Genomic DNA, 22,425 nt, shown 5'->3' with positions numbered 1-22,425 from the left:
TTAAAGGTTGGAGATATTACAGATCTTGCAAGACAAACCTTGTGTTAAGGACGGGTTTGGTGCATCCAGAGCGCAAATATGGGTTTTGCTCTTTTTTCTTTATGAAAAGGTTGGCTATAGGGCTACTGGTTCAAAATTGGTATGAATGTGAGTGTGCATGGGTGCACAATTGTTGTCCTGCGACAGACTGGAGACCTGACCAGGATGTACCCTGCCTTCACCCACAAGTGGCCGGAATAGGCTCCAATGAATGAATGAATGAATGAATGGGACTTCCAGCAAAAATGTTTTAGAAAACACAGAAGTCACAATCCAAAAAACCTTTTTATTAAAATCAAACATTGGAACCAGTTTAACAACAGAATGAGAGTAGAAAGTTGCATGAATGTTTAGGAAAATGGTTCTAAAATTCCTCCATGAGGGTTTGGCTGTGAATCTCCATCCTCTGTGTGTCTCGTCTCTGGTGTTACTCTGAACCAGGTGCTGTGGTCTCTGCAGAAAGTGAGCTGATGTGTTGAAGCAGCTGCTCGCAGTACACAGGACTGCGGTGTTTGTCCTTCACAGCCTCAGCCTCCCTCTTCAGAAGCACAGGATGGACCACACTGGCCTTTTTTAGGATTTCTGAGCACACAATAAGGAAAAAGAAGACAGAGCACAAAGAGATGTTACGAACATTCCAAAAACAATAGAGAAGAGGGAAATAATAAATGTGGGTCAAAAATACATATTTTTCATTAAAAATTAATGTAAAAAGTTTCCAATTACCAACTGTAGATGTGAGTGAGGAATCCAGCAGATGGCGCTCAAACACCCTTTAAAGTCTATTGTCATTCACTTTTCTTCATGGGGAACAGTAAGACACAGCTCATCTGCTTCCTTCCCTCATCATGTACTGATTTTCAGGCGAATATTAAATTCCTAACATTTGGAACTGCCGTCACCGTGGAGACAGGTAATCAGTCAAGATCAGTTATCCTGCTAATAACCCCTTACAGCATGCCCTGTCCTGAGGACAAGGGGGTTAGCTGGGACGGATGGATAGATGCAGCGTGTCAGACATGAATAAAAAGAAAACAAGGATGGCCCGTGAGAAGTGAGCACTAAAGGGGGAAATGAGAAGGGCGGAGGGAGAGGCGACGGCAGAGCTGTCCATCACTGCGCTGCAGACACTGAACCACATCAAAGACGTGTTTGAAATGCAAGAACCACAAGAATGGACTAAACTATTACAGACATGAGACCGGAACGAGAGAAGAGAGGCAACAAAGGATGCTTCAACACAGTGATGCAATCGAGGATGCTGTCAGATATTTCAGATCAGTCATAAAATGGGAAATCCTCTCTTTTCAGACTTTCTGAGGATTGATCTTTTGCACATGCTCTTCTATTTAAAATATTCGTCCCTTTTTTTTATTTGCAGTCACAGATTTTACTTTTGATCCTTTAAAAATTAAATATCACTTTACAACATCAGCATTGATCAGAATTTAGGAACAACACTTATGTTTTTGTTTTAAAGTAGTCTTAAAATCTATAATTAAATATATTTCTTTATGAAATGAGTATTGATAGAACAATAAGACAGCTGACGTCAAGGACATTTGTAACCACATTTTTTATTTAAAAGAAAAGAAAAATTCATTAAATTCGCAGAAACAGAATTTTCATTTTTTTCCTGTTTTTAATGAAATATGACTACAAGTCTTGAATTAAAGAATATAAAAAATAAAGAATGTCATATCTTATGCTTTTCCTGTTTCATTAAAACAATTAGTAATTCAACTTTTAGTAGCTGTGAATAACACTAAGACAATATAAAAAGAAGCAAAGTTCCTTAACTGAACCAAAAGAAAAATATTTGTGATAGTTTATTTTTTATTTCATTTTTTAACTTGTTTCTTAAATCCTTCTAAGACGATCACATTACACAAGACTGTTACAAATGTTTGACATAAGTTTGTTTTTGCATTGTTTTCTCTGAAAAAAGGACAAAAATAGCTCTACTTTCTAACCACGATAGATTTGTTCGGTTAATGATTGTCATCTGGGACTGAAATAAGTCTTGTTGAAGGTTTTTGACTAAAAATGTAGTTTTAAATGTACATCCTTTTTGCAGTTTTAATAGTTAAAATGAAACCTTTGTGTTGTGATCAAGATAAGAGAGGAAGGAGGAAGAAGGGAGGGTGAAACATAACTGCTGTTTTCTAGATTTTTAAGCTTAGAAAGACATTTTTTCCCCCAGAAATTAAAGAACAATAAAAGACTGAAAACAAGATAAAATATATTTTTAGGTTAAGTTTAGCTTTTTTTTTTATATGTTGGGATTAGAATATTTATTTATTTATTTTCTAAAGACAGAGGATGAATGAAGCGCAGCCACTCGGTTCATCCAATAGCGCTCACCTGGGGTCTGTCAAAACTGAGGACGGGGTAAAATTCACGATGAGCAGGACAGAGTGAAAGTCCAGAGGAGATGAGTTACACACTTCAGGGAAAAAAACAGAGACTAAGACTTTCCGGCAGTAAAAAAGCACAGCTATGTGGCTGCAGAGAAAACAGAGGGCAAGACACGAGGAGGAGAGACTGACAGATAAAAGATGGAGGGATTAAGTGGGATGAGTCTGAAGACAGATGTGAAGATGTGGTAAAAGGGGGGGGGGTGGCTCATGGGTTTCTCATTAGAGGAGACGGCTGCCGGCGGATCCAGAGCGGAGAGGCAGACTCAGGCCACACACGCCTCAATCTGTCCACACTGTTGGTACGCAAAAGGATAGATGGAGCCGGGCAGATATCAGGACTCACAGATTAACCTGTGAACCCTCTCAGGTGGGTTATCTGGATCTTGGATTTCCCTCTTGAACCCCATGAAGCAGCCCTCCCCTTAGTGGACTTTAACAGTTTGGCAGGGGAAACTGTTCACGGTCCTTTCAGTGATAAATTGAGTGGAAAAGAAGGATAAAGGGAAGCTTTGAAATAATAGAGGAGCGGATTTCTTGGGAGCATGCCAGTGGAAGTAATCTTGTGTTTTGACTGAGGTCACCCCAAATTCCTCTCATCCCCAAGTGTGCCGACTTCCCTAGATGCAGGTTAAAATCAAACGGGAAAGATAATCACATAAAAAAACCCATTTCAGGCAAATAAAGCGGGTTTAAATAAGACGTTTTCCTCACACCAGCTCCAATTCTCAACACCCCGCCCTGTCTCACCGAGCACTTGGTCCTGAACTGCAGGGTTGGGGTCATCCAGGTGCAGCAGCAGCTGCTGAAAGAGGAGCTGGAGATGAGGGGCGCACACTTCAGGGCTGTAGTCTTTGGTCAGGCTGGAAAACCAGAGCCCCACGCCATGCAGAGCCGCAGCACGCACCTCAGCGTTGCTGTCATCCAGACGCTTTAGGAGCTCTGCAGAAACAAAAAGGCACTTTCTTAACTGCCTTTACAGCACACACAAGTTTGTGTCGATAAAGGCAGAATGAGGAAGGTTTCTGCCAGACAAACACTTCAGGGTAGGAGAGCAGCAAATGTCATCACAAAGCAGCAAACAGATATTTTATGCTGCTGGTGGTTTTGATTTGTAGGGAGGAAACAGTTCAGCCCTTTCAGGGTCCCTGCAGGAGTGAAAATGACCTCTGAAAATTAGGTGGAGTTTCTGACTGACCATTTTCTTCCATAGAACAAGAAGACAAACGGAATCATGTTCATGGATGACAACGCACCCTCTCATGCTGCAAGGAATACCTCTGCATCATTGGCTGCTATGGACATTAAAGGAGAGAAATTCACGGTGTGGTTACTGAGAACATTTGGAGCATCCTCATCAAAACATCTGTGAGGGTGGGAGGCCACACCCACACATCCCAACAGCAGCTCTGGGAGGCTATTCTGACATCCTGCACAGAAATTCCAGCAAAACTTTCCAAAGTTCAATGGATGCAAGAATTGTGCAGCTGCTACAAAATGAAGGGTCTAAGTTAAAATGTAACTTAACCTATTAAGATGTTTTCCATTGGAATTTCAGTAAAAATGACTTCAACAGATGACCATTTCCATTTAAAGTATCTTTGGATACTTATAATTACCTCTAATTTGGATTTAAATGCATTTAAATTATGAAAAAAACACATGATTGGGAGGTTTGCATGATAACATTTCATTCATACTCAAACAGTTAAAGTCTTAAAAAAATATCCTGACTGTCATTTGCATCGACCATTTAGAAAAAACAGAATAATATCCCTTTCACAATAATGTGGAACGCGGTGTGGTAGTGAGATCGTCTCTTTTTAACTTACCAGGATATATCCGGTTTAGAGTGTCCTGCCGCATGCTGCGTCCTATCAGCTTCAGCATCGCAGACAGAGAGCGACAGGCCATAAGCCTTCCCATCTGAGAATCTTCCTCCAGGGACGACAGCACATGAGGACTCAGCTTCTCCTCCAGGCACAGCAGCTGCATTCAGAGAAATGCAGATTTATTCGAATGAAATTATTTGTTGAAGAATGAAAGATTCTTTTAGTTTTTTTGGGAGTTTTTGAAGTAAAAAAAAGAGCAAAAGCTGGGTTTAAACAGCTTTAATTCCAGTGATGGCTGATGTTTCACTCACACTGCTGGATAGAAAACAGGTAATGGACAAACAAGGTGAGCCTAAGAGGTGATGGCTAAAACCTCTGTGTGTTTGTGATCAAAACCACATGAGGGAAACAATAAAACGCACAGAGTGTGGGAAGAGGAGGAAAAACTTGGCAGACATGTTATCCAGCATTACATCAGTGACAATGCTCTGAATGTAACTGGAGCTACTAATTGTTTTCACAGGGAGCGGAGAGGAAACAATGTCCTTCTGAAATGAAAAGCTGTTTTATGCCTGGAAAACACGACCTTCTGCACATCTCCAGCACATGTTGCCTGTTGTCCTCCCGGCCCGGAGTGATGAAACAGCGCCGCCTCATTTGGTTGTCGTTAAACAGTTTGATCGTGCACACCTGGCGGCCCCCCCTGAGATGTTCGCGCTGCTCTACAGTTAAGGACGTGCGTCTAGAAGAAACGCACAAGCAACGTGCGCGCGTCTGGTGAGCACGGACACTGTAACTCAGCACATGCTCTGACAGGCAGGTGCAAGGCCGTGTTGGGGTGACTGTTCCTACATTTAACAAAGGCCCAGAACAGTGGCGGCATTGTACCCCGGGGACAAAAAGGTATGTGAGCCTGGCTGCCCCAGCGTACACCTGCTACCTGCAGCGGCCAACTTTCTGAGCCTGAAGACTGAAAGATGGAGAGCAGTATATTTTCCTAAATAGTCAAGTGGGATGCCTTTTTTTTTCTGATGAAGGATGAACCAAACAGAGTATGTAATGGTTTCAGGAATGCAATGCCGCATCTTTTTCTTGACACGGGAATCTATAAAAGTACTTTATAGACAGGTATGAGATCTTTATTTTAGTAGCATCTGCAGACAAAAAACTATTTTTTTAACTGCATTTTTGAAGAGTCCTCTGATATACCTGTCCAGGTGTGATGGCGCCTCCATGCAGTAGAGCCAACAGACAGCTTAGGGCTGAGGTGCGCAGGGCGCCAGCGGTGCGTCCTGCTTTCCACACCAGGTTAGGAAGCAGGATGTTGCAAAGAAATGATTCTGCTTCATCGCGGAAACGCCTAGAATGATACAAAAAAGAGAGAACTGTTTTAAAGTAGACTTTAATTGAAATGTACGCACACTTTTGTTTAAATTGGTTGTGATTAAAAAAGCACTCACTCCCTCTTTTGTAGTAGGGCATTTCTTCTGAGTCTGCTATAACATTTCAGTGCCTGTAGGGGGAGCCTGTGTTTCACTGCTGGGTACTAAGTTGGCTCAGCTGCATCAGTTTGACAGGTGTTGACATCTCCTCATGAGCGATGCCATGAGAAGGGTGGAAGGACTTGTTTCCATGTTGAACAGGCAACATGCCTTCAGTATGTGTTTGCAGGTGTTTGAGCCTGCTGTCTGTTTTAAGCAGGAAACAGGTGTTTGAAACACCAACTTTAAAATGTTGAACGTCACACATTTATGGTGCTTTTATGAAAAAAAAACAAAAAACAAGCCTTTAATGTGTTCAACAAAAGCACGCTACAATGCTCTTCTCATTTTTTCAATCAAAGACATCCGTTGTGGGTCGGAGCCTTTGACTGGGACTCTTTGGCAGATGGCGAGGCTGATCATAAAAGTTGTCTGCACTTATTCATACAAATCATTTGAACATAAAACAAAACTTTTTTCAAGAACAATGCAAGAAATTTCAATGTTTGGACATATAGAATTCATTTTAAATGATATCTTTTTTTTTGAAAGTCACTGTATTAAATTACAACTTTAAAAAAAAGCTTTGTTATAAAAAAAAGAGAAGTAACTAATAAAAATTAAGTGAATTAGAAAAATGTAACTTAACGGATGCAATACTAAATAAATATTAACACATCAGGTACCTTTTGCACCCACACCATGATACTTCCACCTCCATGCCTTACTATAGTACCTAACCAACAACTATTCCAAATCTTTTTCCAAAACGGGATCTCATATCAGTCTGTTTTTTAAAAAATGTATCAATTTTTTTTAAATCGAGAATTTCATTCATTCATTCATTTTCTGTACCGCTTTGTCCCTTTCGGGGTCACGGGGCTGCCAGAGCCTATCCCGGCTACTTGGGCGTAGGCAGGGGATGCCCTGGACAGGTCGCCAGTCTGTCGCAGGGTAGAACGTCCACAATCACACACCCATGCACTCTCACATTCACACCTATGGACAATTTAGAGTTGCCAATTAACCTATGAAGCATGTTTTTGAGAAATCGAGAATTTGCATCTCTAATTAGTAGAGTCTGTACTTTTTAAGAGCTTATATAAAAAATGAGTAAAAACACTCAAAATCGCACTTTAAATAACGTTTTTTTGATTTGGGGCTTTAATTACATTTCTTTACAGATCACATGTCTTTAAAAATTCTCAGTCTATAAACTGTAAATGGCCTAAAAAAGAAAGTTCTTTTTCAGTTTCATTCAGCCTTGTTTCATGTTAGTGTATCTAAGAGCAGTAAATCTTCAAACTTCAAATTAGGCTGTCCATACAACCTTGAAAGCTTGCTTTTTATCTTTATAGTTGCATGAGATTTGAGTCTTTCACATGCAGGATGAAGTATAAACTTTCATTTGTACCTCTTAGATTTCAAATCCATCTTTTTTAATTACAGCACAAAAATCCACATAAAAAAAGGAACTTGAGTGGATGAAAGGAGCCTTTCCCTTTCAGCTTGTTCTTTAGAAAAGGAGTCATTATGTCATTTTGGATTTACAACAAAGAAGCGAGGTTTTTCTCTATGACTATCATTGTCTTCTTAATGATATATGGTGTGTGTGGCCTAAAAGCAGTCAAATAAAGATTGAGACATAAATTCTGAATGGAAGGTTGATGAAGGAAAATGATGGCAGACCACACAGCTGTTGTTTGAAACCTTCTGAGGGTACAGCGTGGTTTCTGCGTTTTTTGTGGCTCTGTAACAGATATATCTCTGGAAAGGGAGCAGAGAGCGGCGCAGAGACAGGCGTCTTTTGTTTGATGCAGTTATTTATGGGGGGAAAAAAAGCTGATTTTCAAATTCTTTTGGCAAAAGGTGGCAAAATATTCCATCCTAAAAACATTTCCTGTTGTTTATGAGTTTCCATTGTCACAGATAGTTTTATTTTAAATATCCTTTCCTCATATTTACCAAAGGAAATACCTCAACCTTTTGGCAGCTAGGTTAAAGCTAGTTACCCAATATGCAGCCGTATCCACGGCAACCACACAGTTGGAGTTTGTCAAACTGATTGATAGGAGCAGCTGCTGTGATCATAGGGACCCAAGAAAAGGCCTTGAATTTTAAGCATTCAAAGCAAACAGAGGCTGCACAGCTGGCCGGTGGGGCTCCTCAAACATGTGTCAAGCATTCCTGAAGCTCTGCCTACTTCGCCATTCAATAACTGTTCACAAAAAAGAGGACTGTCAACTTCCCAAGGGAAGATGAGACTTCCCTAAAATCACTAGTGTCATCTTAAAACAGCTTCAATCAGCCAAACTTGACATCTCTTATTCCTTCTGTAATATTATGCATGATTATTTTTAAACAACTTAAGATTAAGTTGGTAATATTTTGAATGGTATTGATTCATCAAATCCATAAATTATTTTCCTTTTAAGCAAATTATAGTATTTTTTCAGCCAAAAAACTTTTTATTCATTTTTTAATATTTCCAATTATTGGTTTAGAAAAGAAAAAATGAGGATATAATTGATATGGTTATGAAGCCCCACTTAAGAAATTCTAGTAAAAAATATTTTTCATGTACAAAATTATGATTCTATAACTCATAAAAGTTTATTGATACATTTCTTTAATCCTATGTCTTGTTTTTCTGTGACTAAAAACGTATTTGTTTCCTTTTTATCCAATGTTTCCACCGTCTCCTAGTTTCCCACACAGACGTGTGTGTCCCACTCACCCCTGTGAATCCAGAGTGTTGCTTCCATCCAGCAGCAGTTTGGCCAGCATTGTGAAAATGCTCATCCTCATTTCTTTGTCTCTGTCTGGCTGGAGGCAGCTGTTGACAATAGGCATCAGCTGGTTCAAAAACTCTCCGATAACTGGACCTAAAGCACAAAAGAAATATTATTTTAGCACAATTGTTACCTTTTTATGACTTATCCATCCATTTTGCACGCACTGGTTTTATAATAAAAATAGTTAAAAACACATTCGTGCTGCTTCTTTCTTAGCAGTTAAAAGGCAGAATTTCCAAAAAACATTTTTCACAAACATTTTTTAAATGTTCCAACTGGATATTAATCTTTCATTGAATTGTCCCTCTTTGCACACCTGTGCAAAAACATATCTGTGCTTGGAGCCAAAAACATAAAACGAGTCCACAAAACACATTTCAAGGACAGGAAATTGCAGCTGGACTGCTGTTTGCTTTGGGTGCAGCCGTGGAAAAAGGAGTTTTAAATTTTGCTTTTAACAATGCCTTGTCAAAAAAGTTAGATATCGCCAATTATGTTTTGATCCACCAATCTAAGCTGGCTTTATTGTAATCAGAATTAGAGAAGGTAGAGTCCATCAACATTTGGAAAAGTCTCACTAAAAGTCTCACTAAAAGCTACATTTTCTTGCCATTTTGGGAATCTCACATGTATTATTATAATTCCCCAGACTTCAGAAGCAGTGAGACAGTTTCACATCGTGTGACTAAGTGTTTCTACCCTTTACAGGAAAGTGAGAAACTCGGAGTGTAAATACTTCCAGTTCCTTTCATACCCGCACACTTCACCCAGCACCAGTCTGCCTACATGTTTACACAGCTAAATATAGCAGGCAGAGTGTGTTTAAGCTGTGATAAGTGTCTGTGCCCCGTTTGGACTCGATTGTTACAGAGAGGAGACAGAGGAAAGCCTGACACCGACTGAGGATGTGAGCCAGAAAAACAAAAAAAAAGACAGAGGGGCTTTCCTCCGTAGGAATCAAATATAAGAAAACCAACAAATGAATCGTAGACTGACCTTGACCAACATTCCCACACTTACTGTAAGAAGTGGAGGATAACTGTCAGACTACATCAGATAACGCAGAACAAAAGACTGAGACAGACACAGGAGAGCAATAATTCTTCCGGTGTAAAAATACATTTTGGTGGAGCGTGTGAAGAGCTGATGAACAAGCAAGAACAAACAATTCTCAGTTGTCACATCAACTACCGACAATTGCTCTGAACTGGGCTGAAATCGCTGAGTCATGCAGCCCTCAAATGGTGCCTGCACTCTTTCTGTTTTGATGTCCTTGGGTTGTGTTAAAAAGCGAGAGAGTGGCCTCGGGTCCAGGAGAAGGTCAACAGCAGGCAGCTTTTCTGCCGTTTGATGTGGCGAGCAGCCTGCAGGTCCTTGTGTGGCGTTAGATCGGACCGGTCAGTCAGAACTGTGAGTGCGCGGATTAGAGGCACTGTGGCAACTAGACAGAGTGGAGACGGAGGCAGACTGAGACGGAGATGAAAGCGCATAGCAGAGAGGAGGTGGAGAGGACAAAGCATTGCTCCGTATTAAAGGAAGAGAAGAACAGAACCCAGCCTTTTAACCTCCTGTGGACAACACACACAAAATATCAACAAAACAATTTGAAATTTTACAAAAAATTCTAAAAGTCTATACTTGAGTGCACCAACATCAGTTATGTTTATTTCTAACTTCTGGTTTGAGAGACAGACAAGCTACAACATCAGTTTAGGCAGTTGCATCTGCTTCTCTGCTTCCTGGTAACAAGTTTTCTTTTCTTCTACTTTTCATCTACTTGGAACAAAAATCTAAAAAGGTTGCTGGTCGCTCTGCTGGTCGTTTCTGCTTCATTGAGGCATTTTCCTGCTTAAGTCAGTTCTCCTCCACTGATGCTTGCTGCCTTCGAGGTGTGCCAGGACAGTATCTTAGCTAAGCATTGATGTAATCCTTTTATTCTTAGCTAGGCTATTTTTGGCATTACACAAACACCTCTGTTTGGTAAAAACTGAACTGGAAGAGTCTAAGAGTAACAGGATTATATATACCGGTATATATACATTTTTCTGGTATTTTGCTGTCTTTTTATCTACTGTAGCTACGAAATGCAGAAGTCAAATATAAAAATAGGGGTTTGGGAACAGTCTCTTTTCTTAAACAAACAAAAAAAAAAGAAACTTCTTTTTATTTGCTAGGGGACTTGCTATTTATCTTTTAGGACCAAATAAATGCATTTTTCTCAAAATGAAAGACATACGGTATATTAAGAAAATGTAGCTCCAAGTGTCTTTATTCAAATCATTGTGAATCAGATGCCAACAAAAGATGTCATTGGAAAAAGCTTGTAGTTGTGATTTAGAAGCTACAACAGCAGGTCACAAGCTCCCTGCTCCACTCCATTCAGATGCATCCACTTGTAGACAAATAGATCCATGAACGTCTCCGATTTCCTCGTCCGAGATGGCATCTGACTCTAAACTGTACGGTTGGATATCTCCGAAATTGCTCGGCATTTTTGTTGGACCGGTAATGTTAGATTGGGGGTGTAAGGGGATGTAAGCTAGCAGGAGAGCATATAAACAGATGGATGATGGGAAGTGAGAGTGGGCTTTTCCGAGGCATATTTTGAACAAAACAAAAAAATCATAATGAAAAGCCCACTGGGAACAATTTTAAAAATGGGTCAAAAGATGCTTGGAGCAGGTCTTTAAGCTATTACAATTGTAACATAACAACAGAACGGCTTTGAAAATAGAAAAAACTAAAGCTGAACAACCTCTTGTAAATAAATTTTTATGTTTCTGATGTCATTTTTGAGGTCATTTTATTAACTTTTCCAAAAAACAGAAGAAAAAAAAGCTGTAACAGCTGGAGACTTCCTTGTACTTCAAGAATAAAACTAATCAGGTGTTTTTATCTAATATTTAAGTGTTTTATGAATCTAAAGTTTGCATGCTTAATGACTCACCCGATTGTGTGACAATGATGTGAAGCTGGAGTCTCTGTGGAGAATAACTAGACCAACTACTGACGGAGGCAAACAACCAGTCCAGCAGCTGTCCCATGTGCTGTCTATAGAGCTCCATCAAGTCCAGGTCCTGCACTTTACCCAGAAAGTGTGCGCTCTCCAAGGCCTGAGGACAGCCAAGTGTAAGAGTTTAATGAAAATGAAATATCCAATGCTGGATTTTCAGTTTCAAGTTGAGCTCTTATTGGGGTATTTGAGGTTCCTTAAGGTCACGCTCGCATGAGAAGCATGAAACTCGATGTAAACCATGGAAAGAACAACAAAGCTGGGAGAAGGCTCACATGTAAAACCACTTGAACAAACACTCAGACAGGAACTGTTAGAAACATTGACAGAGATGTGAACAGACAGACAAAAATTCACATCAATAAAAACTGAGCTGAGAGGGAAAAGGGAAAGATGAGAGAGAGAGAGAGAAAAAAAAGCACAGTAAATAATTAGTTAAGTTTTTAGGGTCAGGGGAAGTGACCTTTAGGGCATTTCGGTTCTCCTCTTCGTCCCTTAGGGACAAAAAAAAAAAAAAAGAGTCGGAGATGTCTGAGTCAGTGTTTAGCCCCTTAAGAAGAAAGCTGTACACCCCTGAGTTGTCCATTGATGGGAAAGGCATGCCCTTTATTCTGGGAAAACAATTTCTGCTTTTCCTCCAAGTCCAGGAATGCCCGAGGTTATTCTCACCCTCCCTTATTTTTCTTTTATTCATTCCTTCCCATCTTCTCTAATATTGCTCCTTGTGTGAGCGCACACACACAGATGCAGGCAGACGTAAACACACACATTCACGCTGGTGGCCGATGTGGTATCTGCTCAGCATCTGTGCCACTTCCTTCCCGCTCCTCTCCCTGTCATCAGCCTGTGAGGGATACAAGAAGCGGGGTGACAGGCTGACCTCAGACACCATCGCCTTACTTTGTCACTGCGATGGTTTGCCCCTCGGATTTGCAGGCTGACCGCCCGAGCGGGATCTGGTTTTGCCAGCTGGGAAGCTTTTCGTGAAAGTAAAACAAGCTTGGGTGATGTCACAAACCAACCAGGAAAAACCGCTAATCTCTGCCCATCTGTTTTCATCCAAGCCTGTCTGTCTACTTAACTTCTTTTTCCATCTTTCACCATCCTCGTTTTCACCTAAGGTTGGATTTAAAAGTTTCGCTCCAAGGCTGCAATTTGAGCTTCCATGGCTAAGTGGGTAATTATACAGCTGGCCATGCCCACTTTAAAATAGAGTACAGATTTTTACATTCCTTGAATAGTTTTTGTGCCATAAAACCTGCTCACCTTTCTAGTAAAAGAAGAGGAAAAAAAGCAAAGCGAGAAGGACATGAGCCACTTTTTTAAAATCGCCATTCAGGTAAAGAGAGATGTGGGTTTGAACATGAAGTTCTTAACTTTCCTCACCTTTGCAATCAGCTGCGGCTCTGCAGAGAGGCTCTGGATGCTGATCAGCACCTGCAGCAGCTGCAGGCTGACTGCGCCACAGTCGGACTCGCACTGACGCAGCAGCACATCCACACACGTCAGCAACTGCTGCAAGTACACAACCTGAGAAGGAGGAAGGGTAAAACCATTAAAAATTATGAGGACAACTGTTTGGTCGAGTACTGGCAAGAAATATTACACATAATAGTCTAGCCCAGGGGTGTCCAAACGTTTTGCAAAGAGGGCTAGATTTGGTGGGGTGAAATGCGTGAGGGGCAAACAATCGGTCTACACTCTTTAACATTAAATGCAAATTATATATTCAATTACATTTAATTGCTATGAAATATTTTTCAATTATTTCACATAGAATAGAAATATATCTAAAGACATTTTAACAACATTACTGTGCATTTCTGATTTGCACACCAGAAATGAAATGAAAAGAAAAAGTCTGTCCAGGAAAAAAACAAAAACAAAACGTTTGTCATTAAATCTAGGTTCATATAAAGTGATACATATTCAAAAAAAAAGTACACACAGTTCTTAGAAAGTGGTGGAAGCCACATCAATTTTATGACAGAAGCCTGCAAGCTTATAGAAATTTGAATGCGAGCCGATATGAGGAAAACTTGCAATATTAGTGATCAATATTGCGATGACGATATAACTATAAATAGCAAAACAACCCAAAACATCATTTTCATTTCCCTGCAACAGTTTCACTTAAATAAGAGTCAACATATTTTAAATTATACTCCAAATGACCCTCGTCTACAAAGGAGGCAAACATCTAGCATAAAAGGGCTCCATCTGATTGGTCAAATGTATAAAGGGATTTATTGGATTCCTTAAATACTTCAAGCTGTCATAAGATTGTTTTAGCACATTTAAAGTAACCATTTATTCCAATTTTCACCGACTTTTGCGTTACACGTTTTGCGCAGCTTGACGATAACGATAAATTTGCAATTTATTGTGCAGGCCTATTCCTGTTCTAGCCGGTAAGGTCAGATAAAAACTAAAAAATAAAACAGGTGTTTCTTTTATTTTTTTAAAGAATATGTTTAGCAACTAGGAGTGTAATTCTGCATTCCATATGCGAACATGACAGAGTGTGATTGTTCTCACTTGTGTTGTGGTGAGGTCAAGTTTCGACAAAAACCCAGCTCAGGATAATTTCCATGCCATCACTGGGACCCAAGAGCTCTTTTCCTGTTTTCAGGGAGTCTGTCATTAGAAACTTGTGTGTGTGGGGGGGTGTCACTGAGGGAGGGGTGGACAGCTTGTAAGTGTGTTTGAGAGTAAAAGGGTGTGTGCTTGTGCTGTGAAAGCCCTGCAGGTGTTTGCTTTAGTCCAGCAGAGAGTGTTTCAGCCATGAGAGGCACACCAGCCACACACGTACAGACTTACTCGTAAACCACATATTTTTATTCTAACTCCACCTTGCTTTCATATATTAAAAGTTTTTAGGTTGGGGGTGCCCGATCACTCCCAACTGTTACCCACTGTTGGAGTAAAAAAGCATTTGCAGGATTTTTGAAGTGCACAGCTAAAAAAAAAAAAAAAGCGTCTTCTGGTGCTTGCACAGAAAACAGAATTGGAGTACAGCAGTAGAAAGAGGAAAAATTAACGACTAGGAGGACACCTGGAGCTGGGCGCATACACCTGGTTTTATTGGAGGAGGCACGCTCCAGGGGCCTCATTACACGGTGTGTGCATCGGTCCACTGCTTCATACATCACTTACGCCCACCAAGCTCCTCTTTAAATAGCTCTTCCAGGCCATAGACTCCTCTCCAATGGGGAGTTAACCCAACTGATGTTACTATGGCAACAAGAAAACAAACACAGCCCCTTTACATGCAGGTAAAGTCTTTCTTTTTTATTATGCTAATTGAAAAAGTGGGGTTTCTCAAGGATTCAGCTGTTCTAATTTCTTGCCAATTAAGTCCATTTTTATCATGTTTATAACAATCAATGGAACTTAAGTAGCATTTTAGATTTATATGGGGGATTATAACTTCCTCTCAAACACAGACTGTAAGACTTGGCCACCTCTCCTCCACCCAAACACTGAGCATCGGCTCCCCACAGGGATGTGTGCTAAGTCCCCTGCTGTACTGCCTCTACACTTATGACTGCAGTCCAGCCCACAAAAATAACCGCTTCATCAAGTTTGCCGACGACACCACAGTGGTTGGACTCATCCCCAGAGGTGATGATTCTGCCTACAGAGAGGAGGTCCTGAAGCTGACAACCTGGCCCTCAGAGAACAATCTTACTCAAAACACCAGGAAAACCAGGGAGATCTTCATTGACTTCAGGAAGCATGACCCAGCCCACCGACCCAGCCCCCCCTCCATATCAATGGGGAGCATGTAGAGAGGGTCCACATGTTCAGGTTCCTGGGCTGCCTTATCGCTGCCGGCCTGTCTTGGACATCCAACATCACAACTATCATCAAAAAGGTTCAGCAGCGTCTGCACTTCCTGCGGGTCCTGAGGAAGAACAAAATCAGCACCAACCTCCTGCTGGCCTTATACCACTCATCCAGCGAGAGCCTGCTCACATACTGCATAACAATATGGTTTGCCAGCTGCACCATTGCGGATAAGGAGAGGCTGCAGAGAATCGTAGAGACAGCTCAGAAGATTATTGGAGGCTACTCTCCCCACCCTGACTGACATCCACTGCGCACGCTGCCTCAGTAGGGCTCAAACCATCATCAAGGACAGATCACACCCTGGCTCAGACTTGTTCGACTAGTTGCCCTCTGGGAGGCGCTACAGAGGCATCAGAACTAAAACAAACAGACCTGAAAATAGCTTCTTTCCGAAGGCAATAGCCATGCTCAACTCCAGAATGCTCAGATCAAATTTGCCACGGCACATGCCAATGCATATGTTTATATATATGTATATGTATATATGCACATGTATACCTGCTGATTTAAATATTTATCCTGTGTAAACCTGTCAACACTTCCCCACTTCCATGCTGTTTTTGCACATCTGACATGCTTATACCTGTACATGTCACTCTACACATTATTACAGACATTTTATATATTTGCACATTTCCTTTCCTATATTTGCACAATGACATGTTTTATATTATACTTGTTAGATTTCTTTTTGCTGGAATGGTGAATACTCCAATTTCATTGTCCAAGTGGACAGTGACAATAAAGGCATGTCACATCTGTCTATCTCACCCAATCATTCAGTTCTGACACCACCTTCAGTCTAAATGGACTGAGCCAAAATGTACTTTTAAATGTATTCTCTTTTTTCCCTTTTTGACTCCTTTTCAGGCACAAATGCAGAAATCTACCTTTTCCCATTTTTACTCTGCTCCAAGACAAGCCCCCAACCGCCCCACCTAGGTTTAACCCCCTTTTTAATCTTTACTCTGTAGGATAATTCTGCGCTGACCAGTTAGACAGTTCCACATGTTGACTACTGTGTTCATGCAAAGGTGAACACAGCTTTTTACTAAAATAAAAATGTGCTCCCCTTTTATAGGTATATATTTGGCTGTTAAGACAGTATTTTTCTTCTAAACAACAGGGGAAAAAATGTAATCACCATTTAAAGCCTTAATTTTCAGAAAAAAACATTGAATGACTTTAGTATCTTTAATGGCCTGTTTAGGTTTCATTCAGGGCAAATGATGGGCATCCAGGTGGGAAATGCAATAAGTCTGGAAGTGTTTTTTGCAGCCTGTGTGGCCAATTTTTTTCCAAAGACAGCATGTCTACAGTTATTAAACCTGACTGTAAAAAAATGCCAATTATCTGACCGTTTAACTCTCGCACTGCAGTTATGCTCTTGTGATGCTCTTGTTGCCATGCTAACTTTAAACAAAGACAGTAAGCGGTGGAAAGAATGCCATGGTTAGTGCTTTGTTAATCTGTGAGGAATACCCCTTTAAAGGAGCCCTGGTGTGATTTATAAGAAGACCTCAGAAATTAGTGGCTTTTTGGAACCACTGAGTTTGCTTTTTATATCTCTCAGGCTCAGGACCTAACTTTCATTTCATGACTGTTATTTTTAATTCGGGTTGAGCATCTGTCATTTATTTTTGTGCGCTGTCGTTTTCTCTTGAAATAAAACAGAAAAGAAAACAGAGTTTGGAAGAGGAGAGGTTATGTTTCTTCAGGATCACCTGATGTGACTTACAGTTTCCCTGCTTCTTTATAACCTTAAAATTACCAATTTAACTCAAATATTAGATCTTTTTTTGTTCTATGTTTTGATTTCAAGCTGAATGGAAGTATTCTGAAACCAGTTTGGATCTCCAGCAAATCAAACATTAAAAACAGCAGCAGATCCATCGCTTTGGGGCTTTTTACAGACACACATGATGATGAATTATTCCTATTGGCAAAGACTGCTGCAGGTGGTTGGTCTGGATGAGCTTAGCGTGACAATGCCCCACGCTTTCCTCTTCAAAACAGTGAGCGAGATGGGATAACAGAGGAAGATGGATGGAGAAACGGGCAAAGAGGAAGCAGAGGTCTGTCTGCATCTGTGCGACAGCATGTAACCGCGTCGTCCTGTTAATTTTCTGTCTGGATGACCCCGAAGGCCGGCGACAAGAGGCCGATTTCCTCATTTGTTACTGATCCCTACCAGGCAGGCTTTGAAATTTCACGGCTCTTATTCACGACCGGACTGAACTGCAGTTTGCCTGCCTAAAAAAAAAAAAGAACACACACAAACCAAACTGTTGACTACTCTGAGGGGTCAGGGTGGCAATTGCAGGGGTGACGTGTGATTGTTGGATTTTTGTTATTTTTATCTCGGGGAACATTCCTGTAGGCTCGTCTGCGAGGGTGAGGTCATGGGTGTAGGTGAGTCAGTTTTACCAGAAAATAGATCTCAGTTAGATAACATGCGTGAAAAAAACAAACTCTGCTGGGAAACTTATTTGCAGAAAAATGTTGATGGTATTCTAATGATTTTGTCTGCTATTTAAAAAAGAGTGAAATGCGATATTGAACAAACAGAACTGGTTTGATCAAAGACTTGAAACCCTAGATTTGAAAAACAAATGCTTTGTTTTTCTACCAGAGATGGCATTTCGGAGAAGTGACCTCACTGAATCCCTCGTGTACAGTGGTGTTATTAAAGAGTGTTCAGCTAAAGCCCCTTTGAAAGTCATTTTATCATTAAATCTATTCCTGTACCCAAGAATCCAGGCAGGAAGTTAAAGGTGCAAAAATTAAGGCTAAGAGAATAAAAACGGTGTTTCACTCTGTGTCACACCAGACTTCCCGACGACACTGATGCAGAGTTCACAGGAAGATGTGTTTGTAGTTGGTGTGAATGAGTTAAACAAGGTTACTGGAAGAACACTCATTCTCAGGTAAAGAAGTTAAAAACAGGTCAACTACATCTAAAGCCCAGCCAACCCCACTGACCTGCTGGTATTCCTGGCAGACGCTGGGCTGGACCAAAGTGTCGGCAATCTGCTGGAGGTGTGGCTTGAGGAGTGGTTTGGAGCAGCCTTGCAGAACTGCAGCCAGAACCATTAAGGGGGCCCAGGAGCAAGCGGAAGAGTGTGGGGTGTTAACACGGTCCAGCAACAGCTTGAGGAAGACGGGCGGAGGAACAAAAGTCCCTATCAGTTTTGCAGCTGCCAGGCACTGGCAGAGACAAAGAGATGAAGGAGATGATTTGTCCATTTTTTTTCTCATTTTGATTATTGAATGGAAACAATAAAGTGATACAAGTTTCTTATAGACCCACGTTTTTGACCACCTCCTTTTCTGTCTCTGTACAAGTGCGGTAGAGGGTCTCTAGCAGGGGCTGCAGATGCTGAGTGCTGTGGTCCTCAGCATGCAGCAGCAGCACAGAGAGAAGCTGGGAGGTCCTGATGCGCGTCGGCACCAGCCAGTCAGTCAGATCATGGGTGATAGCTGGGATCAGCCTCCCGAGGTTTCTTACAACCAATTCTCTGCAGCCCAAAACTGGACGATCCACTGGAAGACAAAACAACAAATGTAACAATGAAATAAAAAAATCGAGACATATCTTGCTCTAAATAATTGCCCTTTAGGGGTTTGTAAAAGCTTGTGTTTTCTCAAATTGTTGATTCGATTGTACATCCCTTTCTTTCCTCAGAAAAGAAGGACCAGAGATAAATCAGAGAAGCATGCTACAGCAAGACCAAACAAGAGCATTTCTGGTGGTCTCCCTCTGTCTTGCAGTGACCTCCTACACTTTGGGAGGGCTGGCAGATTTACGAAGGCAAGACAGGAGACGCTCTTCTTTCTTTCCTTTAATGTCCAAAGACTAAACTGGTTTTTGGTGATTGTTTTTTGCCTTTTTTTGGCAGGCTAGCAACTTTGATTAAATGCAAAATAAGAATAGAAGTTACACATCCCGTTGGGATGGGTTTGTGAAGAAATTAGTGATGTTTTAATTGAGTTTTTATTTTCTTGTCACCAATTTTTTGTGTTTCTATTTCACTTGTGAATTATAAACAATTTTAAATATAATGGACAGTTTGGCTTGTAACAACTGTGCTGTTTGCTGTTTAATAATCTGGATTTCTTTTTTACTTTGACAGAGTTTTGTTTAATGCTGTCAACAAAACAAGCATAAAAATGTCTTTTTACAGTGGCATCCTTATGCCACTGCAAATTTTGAGCTCAGCTGTGGGCTAAAGCATCAAGTCATCCTCTCCCTTCACTGTTTGTGGTTGCAAACTGTGTTAAAATAATTCATGGAAATGGAAAGGGTCTGGCTGCAGGGCTGTGAGGTGGTGGGGTGGCAAACCCTGTCGCCTCACAGCAGGAAAGAATCCCAAATCCCTGCTTTGTCCTTTCCATGTGAAGTTCTGGAAACTCTGGCATGGGAGCCCAAAAAAATGTTTTATAAGTTCATAAGTGACTCTAATTAAAACTCTTAAAAATAAGTGTGCTTGTTTGTGTATGGACTGCCAAATTGTCCAGTGTCCAAGGCCTTTGCCCTTAAGTATTTGGGATAAGCTCCATCAACCTCAGTGACCCTGCACAGGACTAAGCGGGAAGAGGAGATAGATGCATGGATGCAAATAGAAAAGGAGATGATGATCTTGTTTTACCTGCACAATTGAGATAAAAAAAAGTGTAAAATCAAGTTGGGCCAACCATGCATCTCGTACGTCCATTATCTATTGCTTTTCCAGAACTAAGTTTGGACTCAGAGCACAAGCATCCTCCTCTCCCCCCACCTTCATGTCTGAGGAGATGTGGAGGCAGAGGTACAATCTATTTATTTTATCCAAAATTATCCCAACCAGCTCCTCCAGATAACACAGCTTCTCTTCCATGTCATACATCTAAGCAAAACCATATTTTGGGGAAAAAACTGATTAGTACATCAACTAAATAAGAGGTCAAGCTAAATAATCCTCAAAACACGAAATAATACTCGGTCTAAAGAGAATGTTTGTTCTTGTCTTCATATCTAGAGTGGTTTGATGACAAAAGATGCGGTGGATCAAGAACCATTTTACAATAGCTATTTTCTTTAAGTTTAACATTATTATGTTATGCATTAAACTATGCCAAATTTATGAAGAAACTTCTCCAGTAGCTGACCTCCTGGTGGGTAGTGTGCTGGAGGAGCGAGAAGAAAGTCCATCTTGTCTTTTATGTCCTCCTCATTTTCCTTCTCCCACTGTGTTCCTGCTCGTTTCCATAAATCGGCTGCTAGAAGTCTGGAGTAAAAAAGAAAAAAAAAATCCTTTTAAATGATCTTTATCCATCCCTTATTTGTAACTGATTTGGAAAATAAAAAGCCACACACTTTATATGGAGTTACTTAAATTAATTCTTTAAGAGAGCAACAAATGAAAGGGAAGTTTTTGACCTTATTTCTGGGATTTCATCAGTGGTGTTGCTCAGCAGGAGAGGAATCAGTTTGTGAAAATAAGAGTATCTGTCTCTCAGGTGCAACAGCCAATTCCCAACCACGGCAGTCACAGCTTTTCTCACCTGTACCAAAAAAGGGACCTTTAAACATTTGTTCTATTGAAGAAAACTCTGTCTATACACACTCCTACAACAAAGGCTTTAGAAAAAAAAAAAGAAAAAAGAAACATACCAGAGAAGATCCTAAAAGAAGGAGACAAAATTAACCTGTGGTGAATCATCCAAAAATCTCTGACTCAGGTGTGGGAGAACGTCATCCATGTTTCTTCCACTCCCGTGTTGAATGACCGACCCAGTGGCTTCGATGACTGCCACCCGCACCCGTGAGTGCTGATGAGTTATCGTCATCATGAGAGGCTTGACAAGACTGTCAGCTTGCATGTGAAAATGCTCTGAAAGGAGAAAGAAAATCATTTTTTGTTTATGGCCATCATTTTCAGTACTAGACATTTTCTTCTCTGCTTTTAATCAACACACAGCAAACAAGATGCCTCCACCTTAACCTCCTCCATCACACCAACAGCACAAAACTCACCACTATCTTACAGCTCTCATACATGTCCTACACAACATTTCTGATTATTTGAATAAATAAACAACTTTTGGAAATGTGATATTACTTTTCATTGGTTATTTTTTTCCCTCAAGGTTTCTTTCTTGTGAATTAAAGTGATTAAATAGTTAGATGCTTTTCATTTTAAAAGATGGATTTCTATAAAATAAAAAGAACTGCAGCTATAACAGCTGTATTAATGCCGACGTGACTGTGTACATCGAAACCATGGCAACAGACTTTCTAGCCAATCAATGAGACCCTTTTACAAACCTGGAACAGTCTGCGCAAGTTTGACGGTGCATCTGCAGCTTTCTCTTTTAACATCCGGGAAGGGGTCGACGATAGTTCTCTGTAAAATTCTGATCATTTCGCTCACATAAGGCGCCAAATGTTTTCCGCAAACCTCCACGGTCAGACTCAACAGATCCACGGCCGACAAACGAAGCTCTTCCGCCGGTTCTAGAATCTCGTTCTCACCAAACCGCTGAGCCAGACACGGCATTAAATACGGCAGGAACTCCTCGGGTTTGGGAACACAACGAATAAACTCTGTTATGACTGAAATAGCAGTTTCCCTGCATCTTTCCATTGGGTCTGAAAGACATTTGAGAAGAGGTTTGAGAAGGGCTGAGAATATTTCCTGGAGGACGCCGCTGGAAAGTCCTTTGTCCACCGTCTCTTTCTTTATGAACTCGATAGCTCTCTTTCTTGTCGCTTTGTTGTCCTCGTTTAGGCAGTTTAAATGATGGGCAAGTCCTCTTAAAACTTCCGAGGAAACGTGCTCCTCTCCACCTGCTGTTGCTGCCATCTTGACTGTCGTTATGGTAACCTGACGCTGCACGACAAACAAAGGGCCGCTTTACGGTAGCGACGTATTCAAAAATGCCAAAGCTTTATTGTTTGCTCGTCACAAACACTAACACGCAGATATTGGGTCTGCCTGTCGACTTTTTAGAACA

General features: G+C 40.8%; 1 protein-coding gene across 1 annotated transcript; it reads right to left on the bottom strand.

Moving 5' to 3' along the window:
• Positions 1-305: 305 nt before the first annotated feature.
• On the bottom strand, positions 306-22,348 carry dnaaf5 (dynein axonemal assembly factor 5). Its single transcript, XM_011478184.2, has 13 exons — positions 21,737-22,348; positions 21,118-21,302; positions 20,849-20,973; positions 20,578-20,696; positions 18,740-18,972; positions 18,412-18,636; positions 12,964-13,107; positions 11,512-11,677; positions 8,507-8,654; positions 5,498-5,648; positions 4,289-4,445; positions 3,207-3,398; positions 306-621 (listed from the first exon to the last, which is right to left on the bottom strand). The coding sequence occupies exons 1-13, from the start codon at positions 22,272-22,274 to the stop codon at positions 467-469; spliced, it is 2,538 nt and encodes an 845-aa protein (XP_011476486.1). The 5' UTR covers positions 22,275-22,348; the 3' UTR covers positions 306-466.
• Positions 22,349-22,425: the final 77 nt, after the last annotated feature.

The sequence above is a fragment of the Oryzias latipes genome, chromosome 8 (genome assembly GCF_053564925.1).
Source record: "Oryzias latipes strain Hd-rR chromosome 8, Olatipes_Hd-rR_3.1".
In the NCBI taxonomy this organism is placed as follows: Eukaryota; Metazoa; Chordata; class Actinopteri; order Beloniformes; family Adrianichthyidae; genus Oryzias; species Oryzias latipes.
This window is presented reverse-complemented; position numbering and strand designations above follow the sequence as displayed.

Coding starts and splice junctions, on each gene's coding strand:
- dnaaf5 (XM_011478184.2), bottom strand. CDS start 22,274: ATGGCAGCAACAGCAGGTGGAGAGGAGCACGTTTCCTCGGAAGTTTTA. Junction 21,303..21,736: donor ACTTGCGCAGACTGTTCCAG/GTTTGTAAAAGG, acceptor TTCTCCTTTCAG/AGCATTTTCACATGCAAGCT. Junction 18,973..20,577: donor AGCACACTACCCACCAGGAG/GTCAGCTACTGG, acceptor TTTGTCTTCCAG/TGGATCGTCCAGTTTTGGGC.